This window comes from Solanum stenotomum, chromosome 3 (assembly GCF_019186545.1).
Source record: "Solanum stenotomum isolate F172 chromosome 3, ASM1918654v1, whole genome shotgun sequence".
NCBI classification, from domain to species: Eukaryota; Viridiplantae; Streptophyta; class Magnoliopsida; order Solanales; family Solanaceae; genus Solanum; species Solanum stenotomum.
In genome coordinates, this window is record NC_064284.1 from 1,538,872 (window position 1) to 1,552,291 (window position 13,420).

Consider the following 13,420-nt stretch of genomic DNA (forward strand, 5'->3'; position numbering starts at 1 on the left):
TTTGTATAGTTTTTTAATATCTAAAATTTAATGTAACTTTTAAAATTAGTCAAATTAACTTGCGAAATAAATGTGACAACTATTCAGAGGGTATAGTACATATAGTTCTTATAATTGGCTTGGGAAAAGTAAGCTTTTTTTCTTCTTCTTTTGAAAAATTCAATTTACTCATTCAATTATAGGCTTCTCACGTGGCTCAGTAATTATAGCATAATAATAACAACTCAGCAATTACACAAATAATAATTGACAAAATTGGCAGAAAAGACTAACCCCTAATATATATAGCAATATATAGCTAGATAAATAATGTATATTACAGCCTAGAAATTCAATAATTGGTGGTCCATACACTCTTCTTAACCTAAAAATAGAAATTCACCTGTGTTTTATGGCTTTACTAGTTTCTGATGCTTCATTCTAGAAACTACTAAAAGTTAGAACAGGGTTACCATAGGCTAACATATAGAACTTCAATACAAAAACATGATCAATGAAAATTCATATAACCGATTACAAAAGAACTTATATTTTGTCCATCTCAAGCTCATATAGAGGGGGTTACAATAGGCTAGGGAAAAACTTAACAATTCGTGATGTAATACAAATAAAAACTTTGAATGGAGAAACCTGGACAATGAGAATTCATATAACCGACCAAATTCATAAGGTGTTAGGATATAGTTTCACTCTTCCCTAGATGCACATGTTTTACATCATAAATCTTAGCAAAAAGAAAAACATTTCAGAGATTCACTAATAATATTGACAAAAATCCCATCTCATTAGAAAATATAGTTTCTGATATCTTTCATCAGCTTATCCATAAAATACAGACATTATATTAGGCTTCTCACAAGAAAATTTTGATTGTAAACAAGGAGAATGATAACAAACATGAAACAACACAGAAAAGAATGGCCTCTCTTAGTTCACCAACAAAATAAAATCAACTGTAAAAAGAACAAGAGAGAATTAAAACACAGCCTATTCAGTGTACAAAAATCAATGCCTTCAGTGTCTGATTCTTTCATATGCTTTGTCTCTAAAAGTGCTAGCCGCAATCAAGCATAATTGTGCACCATACCACGTCTGGATGAGCATTAAAACTTTGCTGTCGCAGAATAAGAGTGGGTGTTATAAACAATAGCTTACTGTGCTTTGTCATGTAATGAGGAGCTAGAGTATTCTGTTCCATTTTCTGAAGTTACTTCGGATGTACCACTGGTTGATACATCACCGTGATCATTTGTGCTACCCCGGAAGCTCTTTGACGAAAGAGCAGGGTTACCCTGAGGTTGACCATTTGCCATACCTTGTCCTTCCTCTGCTAGTCGTTTAAGAAGATTCATGACTGTAGGAAGGAACTTTGTGGATAAAGAGAGAAGTCCAGGAAGCTGCCAAAATGCATATAGAAGATCACATTCCCGAGAAGACAATTATTTCATAAGTTTCCACATTTGTGAATGAAGCAATTAAGTGGATAAAGAAGATTAAGCCAGAGTGGTTGTGTTTTGACTTACATAACAATATAAACAGTGAAGTATAAAACATCGCAAAAATAGAAAGGATATGTCAAATCTATTTCACCATTGGAAAATCAAATGAGATAACAACCTACTGAAAGGACCACAAATGTCTACTCCTTGCATCGCTTGGAAACAGATAAAGAAAAGAAAAGTTCCAAGATTTTCTGTTCTGTTGCTGTGTTTGTTTGGATGATCAGAAAAAAAAATGAAAGGTAATTATTTCCCTTCCAGCATCTCCTACTTTTATGAGTTTATCTTCCTTCCCCTAGTTGCCTAGCCTAGGTAAAACATCTCCAGGTAAATAAACCGATGAAAAGAAGCACCACGGGAAGATCACAACTTCATTACTTCTTTATTTTGACGACAAGGGAAACCCACAACTACTACCCTTTGGGTGCGCACAGGGTAAAACCCTCGCTCCTATACAATAGCTCGCAAACCACATAGGAGAGGCAACCCGCACTAGGCAAGTCCGGTGTGACGAGCTCGACCCAGAAGGCAAACCTCATGCTTTTGCTGGCAAGGGGTTTCGAACTTGAGACCTCCAACATGAAAGTCTCAAGACCAAACCACTGGGCCACCCCGAAGGGTACAATTTCATTACTTCTTTTTGTAACTACGTGGAACAGAATTTTAGAACGTCATTTGCAACTGAAAATCATCAGTGTTGCACTTGCAGAGTGTAGAAAAAAAATTCTAAGTCTTTTAAGAAGCAACTAGCAAGAGTCTACAAAAGTTATTTGGTTGAACTGTTTTTCCTTTTTATAAAGACTTTTGGTTGAATTGCTTCTAGTTTGCAAACAATAGAACTCTGAGAAAGAAGATTCAGCACTTACAACTCCATTGCGGAATTCGCCTGAGATATCCATTTGCACCCAAAGAGCTTTAAATAGCAGATAGGCGACGAATATAAACCCTAAATATAAAGGATTTCTGGAGAGAGAGAAAAAAACCGCATGAGCTAGAGTTAAACCATGTTATACTGTAAAATATAGGGGGGCATCATGAACTACAAGTCAGAAGGAATACCTCAAAAGTGTCATGAATTCATTGAATCCCAAAACAACCATGGCAACAATTGCCCATGGAGGTGGTAACCAATTATTATTTCTCTTGCTAGCCTCCTGAAAGTTGAATAAGAGAAAATCAGAAGTTATCAAGAACGAAGGGCAAAACTTCAAATAAACATTATTGATGCCAGAACATAACCTACAGGTGTATAGGTACTCTCCGACTTTTTAGCACTACAAAATTAGAATTCATACACCTAGCGGCTAGCATGAAAGACAATCAACCTCCTAGTACCAAAAGGTACATCCCACTCTTTGATCAAAACAAATCTCGGGTGTTCAATGGACATGATAGCACTTCAACTGTTTTTAATACCATTATTTAGTGAATATAGACAGCATTTACAATACCTTCCTACCCTTGTTGAAACTTCCAGAGCTTCAACCGACAATCAAACAACATAAAAGAATGCACTGTCAGAAAAGCAGAAAGAGATGCAGAGTAGAATCTAATATCTTGCCTGAGCAGCAATGGCTTGTGAAACAACATATTCAGTCTCCGTCTTGAATTGCCTCCACAAAGACTTGCACTGGACAGGTGTAATCAAAGTTTTTGATGGAGGGACCTGCAATATAAATTGACCACAAGATGAACATTTTGATGGGCTGAACTATACCACGCAAAGATTACTTAATCATACAAAAAAGAGTCTAGTTCCTAAAGACGAAAAAAATTCTTAGGACCTTTGTAGTCTTTTCAGGTAGAAAAATCAATTCATTAAGATGAAGCAAAGAACACCTCAGACTATGTTGTGGAGATTAGTGTGTACGTATAGAACTTGATTGTATTATATTCAATCCAAATTTTCACATAATTTAGTTGATGGTCATCACCAGCGAGATCCCAAACAAAATATTTACACTCTGAACTGTGTAATGATGACTGGCCTATTAATGGAAAGAATCTTATCTTTCCCCTTTTCGTCGGCCAATTTTTTTGCTTGCATTCCAAGACAAACCACATAAGTAAGCGAATTACCTCATCCCAAGTGCTAGATGCCAGAGGATCAACTGATATAATGCTCTTTGAGGAAGAAGCACCTGGTTTTCCATCTACAAGAGCAACTATAAGTATTTTGTCTATATTGTCACCCTCATCTTCCAAGCGAACTGCAGCCATAACTGACAGGAGCTTCAGAGACTGGGAGAAAATCGAGAGAAGTCAGTACAATCTTAGATGTAATAATTGACACGTGAAATCACACACCAAAAAAAGGGAACTTATGTCAGTCAATCATACAGCTGATCGTGCAGTTTTAGTAATTGCGCGAATATCTTCCTTGCCAGTCCAAATTCGTGGCATAGAATCTTGATCATGGCTGAACAATGTTGAAAACCTGCAAATAGTTTTCAGCTCATCAGCATATTTATAATAAATAGTGTATGTCAGAGCTGTAGAACAAAGATAAACTTCTGTCCATACCTGTCCTTCATGCGACTCAAGACCCTTCCAGCTTCTTCCTTTGCCTTCGCTTCAACTACTCCTCGTGCATAATCTTTCAACCGCAATACCATGTTATCCCTACTTTCTTCATCCATTTCAAAACCAGAAAGTGCAGCAGCAAAACCAGAGACTGCTGTATCAGTCTCACGCTGAAGCAGTTTTCTTATTGCTGGCCATGTATCATCACCAGCTCCATCTAAAAGAGCCTCAACTGGTCCAGCCAATGCCTCGTTCAGTTTTGTCTAACAAAGAATTTCTCTTCAGTTCCAGGATAAGCTTACATTTGAACTTAAAATCAAATGGTCATCCCACTTGTTTGCTATCATGTAGGATCCTCTAACAACAACAAATAGTTATAAATAATATGCATCTGGGACCAGCTAATTGAGCTATCAGAGGCAACTAAGTGATGGCATCCTTTAATCAGGGAAACGATCTTAAACATCCCAAGTATGCCAACGCCCATTTTTTTACCTCAAAATCCTAGAACAGAACACTACAAAAAAATGAAGTGAGTTCCGCAAAGTCACATTAATATAGTAAACCTTGGCCCTAACTCAACCTCGAAAGTTACATGAGAAGGCGAGGTATAAGGGAGATGACATCCCATGCGCTGGTCCGATGTGGGACCCTTACCATCTCAACCATAACACACACTGGACATTTGGAGATGAATAACACAAGGGTCAAACATTGATGTGTTGAATAACACAAGGGTTTATCGTTGGATAATAAAACAACAGGGAAAGATTGGTATGGCTTTAATATCATGTTACGAAAATGGACCTTGGGCATTGTTCAATCTCAGAAGCTAGCTTCAGAAACGAGCACCCTCCAAAATGTATGGAAACTCTGGCTACAAAGTGACACTTAATGGTAAACTATAAAGGTTGTCACATTTCATACCTCATAGAGGGTTGTCACTTCAGTCAGCTTGGCACTGCGAACTTCAGCAATATGAGCATCTACATCACGCCTCAGCTTATCCTTCACTCTAGATGAGTCCCATTTTGCTTGGTCAATAATAGCATCTACAAAATAATGCATCAGCATTCAGATTTCAAAAGGCAAGATGCTGACACTGTGCTCAACATTTTATTTCCCGCACAAAATATCACCTATTAAAGCTTTCCAGTCTTTGGGCATTATTTCATTAACTACAAGGTCGGTAAGATTTTTAGAAGAGAAATATTAATGAACACTAGTTTCCTACAAATGCTGAAAATCAGCAAGTGATACACCAATCTCTTTGCAAAAATTATTCTGGTTTGATATTTCCAACCAGAAAAGTTGTTATTTCTACAAGAGAAGGGAAGAAGAACATATCAATAGTCATAACAGCTCAAATCACATGCACCCAAAAAGGCATAGAAGTGGGTACGCTATAGCAACAAAAAACATCAGAAATTTACCCTGCAAACCCAAGTGAACATTTCAATAAATAATCATCAGTAATAAGCAACTACTTCAACTAATTCACATTTAAGAGAAGCATAGTCAGCTCTACAAGTCTATTCCCAGAGAATCAACAGTTTTTATAACCAGACTCCCTACATCGAGTTAGGGTATCAACTCCTTGATCATTTTTAATGACCTGGGGGGGTGGGGGGTTATCATAATGATAAAATGTCCTCATCAACAGAAAAAAGATATAAATCAAGTGGGGTAAACCAGTAACAGCAATGGCAGATTGCATCCTATACCTGTGCATTCTTCATCAAAATGGGACATAAAAGTCTCAGCACATTCACGAGCAGCCAGAGCAAACCCTTTACCCCCCTTCAATGCCTTCTCAAATGCATCTTTAAATCTTTCAAAAGCATCAGATCGGATGTGTCCCAGCATAGATTGGTAGGCTGGTTGGACAAGCTATAAAAGACAGGATAAATCAGAGGGGGCATGCAATTAAAAAAAAGGCCCTTCATTTTGAGGAAAATGAGTAAAAAATTGTGTTTAGAAAATGAATTTGCATCATTAGTTGAATGAGTACCATTAAGTTTAGAAATTTTAGCATGTGCATTTATTTGGTTGACTCTAAGAAGCCAAAGAGTTCTCATTAAGACGCAGGAACCAGCAAGTTGGGTTGGTCAATTTAGAATGGTTAATGCAGGGAATATAACCAAAGGATTGTGTGTATGTAGTAAAACAGGTTTAGGAGAGAGCAGAGCCTAGCCCGGTACCTGAAGCAATTTCTCTTCCAAATGCTTTCGCTTTGAGGATCTAACCCCTTCATCAAAGAAGGTAGCCTCGGTATCATACCTATGAAGAAAAATAATCTTATTATCCATGTGCAGCCTTCTTATAATGTATATATGCATAAATGAAAAACAAAAATTACATACTAAGGGAGAAAATGGTAGGAGAAATTACAATAAAATGAATATTCTCCATTTCAATCAATATGATACTTTCTATTTCAGGACATAAGAAAATTTCCTGCTAATAATTATACATATAACTATTTATTTAAAGCTCTAAAAGATCAAATTCATTCAACTGATCAAAGTCACATATTTTGATCAAACTAACTCTCAATTACTACTATTGTATTTGCTTCACACTCATATTCAGGCCATACTGTCACAAAATGAGTGTGATATGAGATTGAAGCCCAACAAATCCACAGGATGATCGTCACAAAAAGGCAGATGTTAAGACATGTGCAGAAATACAAGAATGGAAAAAATTAGAAATGGGTCACATCCGACAAAATGCGCCATTCTGTAGATGTGACTATGATGACTAAAAGTGCTTAAATAGAAAGATGTAGGTAAGTCTCAAAATCGCTTATATTCTCATGGAATCAAGGGAGATTCAGCAAATAAATAAAAAAAATACAATAGAAGCAGAGTACTTATATTATAGATTCCACCTAGTTGTGGTAAAGGCTCAATAGTTGTTCTTCATCAAAAAAAAAAAAGGCTCAGTAGCTGTTATATCTACATCAGATCTGGTGTTCGCCAGGAGTGTTTTTAGCCTTACTAGAGGGATGTATATCAGTACAGTGATAAGAGTGAGTTTCAGAGAACTCCAAGTTCAGAAATCTCCTAATTTACCTTTAAAACAAATTACTATTAGAATAAAAAGAGACTAATCAAAGCGAATGGATACAAAGGAATTGGATGGCGGGGACACCAACAAATTTAGGATTGTGGAATAGTTGATAGATTGTTTTGATATAGAAAAAATAAGGAGAAAGCACAAAATGAAAAGAAAGAAAAAAAAAAAAACTGGACCAGCGGAACGGCAGGCACCCTGCAGTATTACCCAGCCATCATTATTAGTCTAGGAGTAGAACGGAAGAAAGACGGTAGAGGAGAGAAATATAATCCTGCAAAAAGAGGGTGGGGTGGGTGACTAAAGTTGGGGGTGAGGGAGAAGAAAAAGAAAGTAGTTTTACCGGAACTTGGTGACAATCAGCCCGCTCTTCTACCCTTCTCCACTTAAATACTGTAGTTTGCTTGGCACAAAGCTCAAACCTGTGACCTAAGGCACAAATCCCTCAACCTTTGGCAACTGGCTAACTCTCGAGGACGAAAAAGAAAGAGTAGTGCACCAGAGGTAATTCTCCAATAATTGAAAGGACAAGAAGATGGAGGGAAGGAGGAACACTGAGAGAAGGGTTTGCTTCCTTTATTTGTACCCTAGGTTTAGGTAATCATATTTGTTAAAATATCCAGAGATTTTACGCACACAACCCAAGTTTATTCCAGTCAGAGTAAATCTGGTGACAAAAACACAGCGAGAAGGTGGATCATCCACAGCCAGCCACAACAACCACATACCTAATACTGTAACACCCTTTCTTTTATCAGTCCATAAAAACCTTTTTTGACATACCTAGTAACACCTCACAACTATTTATCGGGAAAAAAACAACTTCCTTTCAGCACAATATGGCAAAGATATTGTACAAAGTACTCATCTAAATCTCTTTGCTTTCCTATATTGATGCTAAACCAAAATACGATAGAACCTCAACCATAGTTCTAGCGTATCATTAGTTCTTGTGTATATCAACCTAAACACCGCTCCACCAGCATTTCCTTCCCAACACCTTAAGTCATTAAACTGCTAATTAGGTAATCAAAGAAGGAGCATCTGATAAGAACAAAATTTCAAGGATTCTAGCAGAGAACTAGACACAGATAAAATTCAGAGAAACCATTCAGTTTTATCCTTTGTCCTCAACGCTCTTTAATGCTCCTCTTCTAGCTGTTTTTCATACCATAAGCTTTATCAAATGTGATGAAAATGCAATGATCAATTAATTCATATATTCTCCTTGCTCTAATCACAAGAATGCCTAGACGCGTCCTTCTGGAAGGCAAGAAATATCACATTAAGAACATCCGCTCCAGATGAACTTCACGTGTGAAAATACTAGCTTTCCAACATTCTGTGTGTGTTACTGGAAGCACAACCATGCTATACCACACGAAAGTTGTGTCCTTACTCTGATAGACAAGCGTTCAAAATTGAGCTGACCTTCCTTCCAAAGCCTCGTACAGAATGAGAATTAACTGCCTCTTCTAATTGAGACCATTCCTACAACAAGTCAATCAATTTAAAATTAACAGTGATCTTCAAAGTAGTGGATATAACAGAACAAGATATAACTTCTCAAATAAACCTCTAAACAATTATGTATACCTCATTTTCAGTAAAAGAAACATATTTTTCATTGGCAATCTCTTCACACCGCACCGTAGCTACCATAACCTGTAATTAGATCAAAATTAAGTATGTCACTAGTACATGGATAACTAATTGACAATTTCAATTCCAGTAGATTTTTAGGTTATAACCTTATGGGCAGGCAGGTCAAGGTCCTTGTTCTCCTTTATAACCTTCCATATCTGTTGTGAACTAAATGAAAAGCCTGATGCAGGAACAACAGCCCGCCTATCTCCAGCAAGCCCACCAGGTGCAATAGAATGAAAGAACCGCTGTCTAAGACTAGCCACCTTAACAAAGAAGCATGAAGGAACACAAATATGTAAATCAGAGTCAACTAAACAAAAAAGTAAGTCTTCTGATCTGATCATTGGCAACGACATATCCAAGACAACCATATGTGATAAAAGTAGATGTGAACTACTAAAAAAGGAACATATATGTTCAACAAATGCTCCAAAAAAAAAACATACCTGCTCTTTGAATTGTTCTTCCTTCTCTTCAAAACTAGAAAGAGCCACGACCTCGACCTGGACATTCAATCAATTTCACCAAATCTGTGAGCATAGATATAAGCAGACAACGAGAATGTAACAGCAGATGAATCTTACTGTGACTCACATTAAAAAACTCACTTAACGGTGTATCCTTGTGAGCTTGCGGCTTTGGGACAGAATCCCATATCTACACAGCCAGAACAGGTACAATAAAATCAATAATGTTGAGTTTAGAAGGGGAAAAAAAAACAAGAAAACTAAAAAAACCATGAATACGGTACCTTCTGAATGTCTTCCCTTAGAACAGGTTCCAAGTTTTCGAGGGGAGTCTACAAATGAAAGTGAAATAACAACCTACTTAACTACACTTTTTTTCACAGGACAGGTAGATACTATAAATGGCAGAAAAGCACTTCTGAGAGAAGAAGGCACCTACCCTTGTTTTGTCACGAATAACAAACATCAATGTCGTTTTACGTGGACTAAATAACCTCATCATAACCTGGTCACAAAAGAGTAAGTCGTAAAACATCCGGAAGGAATGTTAGGAAAAAGAAACATCTATAAAAGAGACATCTATGTACTTTACCTGGAAGACAGTCTTCAAAAGAGGCTTATTGGCAGCCTGCTCACGACCAATATCATGACACCACCTGAATAGTTAATACTTTTGAGCCACACATACATATTTTCTTCTAATTTCAATTTATTAGAAGTTCATGTACTGCATATTTCACATAATAGAGGAACTTACATGTTGATAAGCACTATATCAGAAACAGCAAGTGCGAATAGAGCGCTCTGCTTCTCAAATGCAGTGTCATCCTACAAAAAAATTGTAAATCCTGAATGAGAAACAATCAGCTCAATTGCTAGTTATCCCACCTCATGAGCAAGTTTATAGAAGGATCATCTCAAATTTCGGTTAGCTCCAAATTAATCACAGAACAGTTAACGGTTCCCAGTATGTCGAGCAAGGAAATCCATAAACATATTTGGACACAGTGCAACTACATTAACACGCAGAACAGTGAGGTAAAAGATCTCATAGACCGGGAATCTACTGAAATCTGTTCAAAAGTTATTCAGTGAGTTCATCATAGGATTACAATTTACAAAGAGAAAGCTACAGTGATTTGAAATTTATTTTTGTAGAGCAAGAAGTAGGGATGTGAAATGAATCGATGATCCATACTTTAATTTTCAACAAGTAACAAACAGCTGTCCATGGTGCTATCTGTCATCTGCACCCTTATTAAAGGTGTATGGCATTTGGGGAAAATGCTTTAAGGATAACATGCATCTGGTCACACGAAAATAAATGATGGAGTTGGCCTTATTAGTTGTTGTGGGTCACGAGAGCATGTAACTTGTTTTGAATTTATCTTTATTTTATATAAGCCCAACAAATGGAAAGTAAACTTTCTTTCAAAAAAAAAATTCAATTTCAAAACAAATGGAAAGTAAACCATCATCTAAAAAGTACTTTCAGCACACCTCTCCTCGTTCTCTACCGTCTGTGCCTTCTAAATCCATGACAAGGGTGCAAGGCTCAATCCCAGCACATCGAGCCATCCAAATACCTTTTGTAGTTTGTGACCTAGAAAATACTTGATTCGGTCAGCTCACCCCTACAGTTAAACAGCAGACATCTAGCAAATAAAACAATTACACATACCTTCCCTTGTATGCATCCATCTCTCTAAAGTTAGTATGAAAAAGATGATTTAACAGTGTACTCTTCCCTGCATTATCACAGTTAAATTTAGTCACTATTGGAAAACAATATAATAGCATTGATTCCAAAAGGAAGATTAGGATGATTAGTGTAGTCAAACAGTAAGGATAAAATAAGAAAACCCTGACAAAAAGGAGAGGATGAGACTTGAGGCACTCAATGACATGGACATAAAGATCTGAATCAGTTCCAGTGTTGGTCAAAAACATGAAGCATTCACAGACAATGACTTAAAGATATGATAAAGACCTACTATTCGTCAAGCTTCACCAAACTAATTTGAAGTCATTATAATCCAAAGTAATAATTATTTGAGGTTTTTTGAGAGAGAATCCATACCGCTACTTTGTGGGCCCATAATAGACACTACGGCATATGAAAGACCACATTCTGCTAGTTTAACTTCCTTCATGAAGTTCTCGACTCCAGCAACATTGAACATTCCATCCCCATCAATGAGGTGAGTTGAACAACACTCATCCTTGTTATCTGAAAGCATTAGAGTATAAAGTTTACAAAAACCCAACTTCTGTACATGAACAGAACAACCTTCAACAGAGCATCATAATACTTCGTAACAAGATGGAAAAATGGAGAAGCTTCGGTTGATTCAGAAAAGCTGAAAGTCCCGTGGTTAAGCTATTAAGTGGTTAAGTAAAATCTACTCTTATTTATCAGTTCAACCCAACCTTCCCTCTTGGGGGCACCCTACATTTTCTCACAGCAGACAAAAAGTATGTTTAACAACTGCATTCAGCACATTCACAGTGTGCAGTAATCTGATTCCAACCCAAAAAAACACTTCCAAGATTCAAATCCTTTCTAAACTACTTTATCTACAGCAACCAAACTATTCCAACTTGAAAACATGCATGAGTTGCAAAACCCCAATTACATCTACTAAATCAAAGGTAACTCAAATTCAGTCCATGTCTAAGCCTAACCCAAGAAAAAAATAGTCAATCAAATGCAATCGTCAAGAACCCATAAATCAAGATCAAGATTTAAAGAACTCAAACACCCAATAAGCAAAAACCAATCTTCCTAAAGAAAAAAAAACAAACTTTCTAATAAACCCAAGAAAAGGGGGCTAAACCATGAAACCCCATTAATTAATAACAAAATCAGTAAATGAATCATTAAATTTTAGGGGTTTTGAAGAAGGGTTAATGATATAAACCTTCAAGAATCAAGAATGGATCCGAAGAGAAGAAAGTAAAACATACCCATCTGAGAAGTAGAAATCTCGATCAAAAGGTCCCAATCGAAGATCGCAAAGACTTGAAACTTGAAAAGGAGTAGACAATTTGCGATCTCAGATGGAGGGGTAGCAAGCAGCAGCCCCTTTTTGTCTTAAAAAGTGTGCTTAGAGTATCCGGTGATCAAAGGACACAGCTGAAATATAAAGGCAAAACAAGAATTTTGCACTAACACTTCGGTAAAAAAAATCAATTTTCACAGAGAAGTGAAGAAATCAAATGGTGTTTTTTTAGGTTTGAAAATTCTAAGTAGACAAGAACATGAGTAATTTCCTTCTCTATTTTTTTTTTGGGTTTAGTTTGACATCATTAAAGGGATAAAGAATTTAAAGGGCATTGGATAAATTTTATTTGCGTTAGAGTCATTCAAAAATAGTTTTTCTACTAGTATAAAACTCTCTATAATAATAGTAATGTTAAATTTTATTTATTAATACTAAAAATATGTTGTGAATAAGATTAAAAAAAAAGTTAAATTATCACAATAGTTTCTCTTAATTAATTATATATGTATCTAATGATGAAAATGTTAAAATGATAAGGGTATAAATTCAAATTTAATATGTTACATAATAAGTAGTAATTAATATGCAACATTACGGTTGAAATACAGTAAAATATGTGATAGAGTAATAGTAAAGAATTATTATATTATGTAAACAAAAAATCATAATTAGATATCACTCCCTCCATTCATTTTTACTTTTCTAAAATAAATTTTCATTTTTACTTGTCACTTTTAATATATTGAGAAAAGACAATAAATTTTTTTTATGTTTTACCTTCGATATTAATTACTTATTTTTCAAATCTCTTTCTATGACATCATTCAATAAAAGATAATTTGGTAAAATACATATATCATTCATTATTTTTTAATGGGTGTGTCAAGTCAAACTGTGACAAGTAAAAGTGAACTGATTGAGTATATTCTTATTTATAATTGTTTAAACCCAATAATGGATAATGTTTGGGAAAACTTAAACACAAAATACAAGTAGATTTAAAATTTCTAAGTAATTATATATTTACGTGTTGATAAAATAATTTACCTATCTTTATTCAAAGTTTGATTTCTTCTCGAAAATTTTATTTCTATTCCTCGTTGACTTTTTTAAAAAATGTTAATGCAAATTATAGTGCAATGTTTTCTTCATTATTAATTATAAAACAAAATTATAGCACACACAAGCCATTGTTTTCTTT

The 13,420-nt window shown here is 35.7% G+C and overlaps 1 protein-coding gene across 2 annotated transcripts; it reads right to left on the minus strand.

The window, feature by feature from the left end:
- Window positions 1-765: 765 nt before the first annotated feature.
- Window positions 766-12,484, minus strand: LOC125857724 (protein ROOT HAIR DEFECTIVE 3). 2 transcript variants are annotated; one of them, XM_049537341.1, is made up of 23 exons: window positions 12,182-12,484; window positions 11,295-11,444; window positions 10,896-10,962; window positions 10,715-10,817; window positions 9,972-10,042; window positions 9,807-9,870; window positions 9,654-9,719; window positions 9,499-9,546; window positions 9,342-9,404; window positions 9,194-9,250; window positions 8,852-9,010; window positions 8,697-8,765; window positions 8,500-8,591; window positions 6,224-6,302; window positions 5,747-5,912; window positions 4,950-5,074; window positions 4,023-4,285; window positions 3,840-3,936; window positions 3,579-3,740; window positions 3,061-3,165; window positions 2,559-2,653; window positions 2,366-2,462; window positions 766-1,397 (listed from the first exon to the last, which is right to left on the minus strand). In XM_049537341.1, the coding sequence occupies exons 1-23, from the start codon at window positions 12,183-12,185 to the stop codon at window positions 1,152-1,154; spliced, it is 2,448 nt and encodes an 815-aa protein (XP_049393298.1). In that variant the 5' UTR covers window positions 12,186-12,484; the 3' UTR covers window positions 766-1,151. The 2 variants fall into 2 exon arrangements, with proteins under 2 accessions (XP_049393298.1, XP_049393297.1); XM_049537340.1 differs by lacking the exon at window positions 12,182-12,484 and having other exon boundaries at window positions 11,295-11,454.
- Between the last annotated feature and the right edge of the window lie 936 nt (window positions 12,485-13,420).

What these genes read in the sequence shown, in the direction of transcription:
- LOC125857724 (XM_049537340.1), bottom strand. Translation starts at nt 11,454, where the DNA reads ATGCTTTCAGATAACAAGGATGAGTGTTGTTCAACTCACCTCATTGAT. An exon ending in AAGAACAATTCAAAGAGCAG is followed by an intron (nt 9,011 to 9,193) that starts GTATGTTTTTTT and finishes TTCTTTGTTAAG; the next exon opens with GTGGCTAGTCTTAGACAGCG. An exon ending in TGGAAGAGAAATTGCTTCAG is followed by an intron (nt 5,913 to 6,223) that starts GTACCGGGCTAG and finishes TGTCTTTTATAG; the next exon opens with CTTGTCCAACCAGCCTACCA.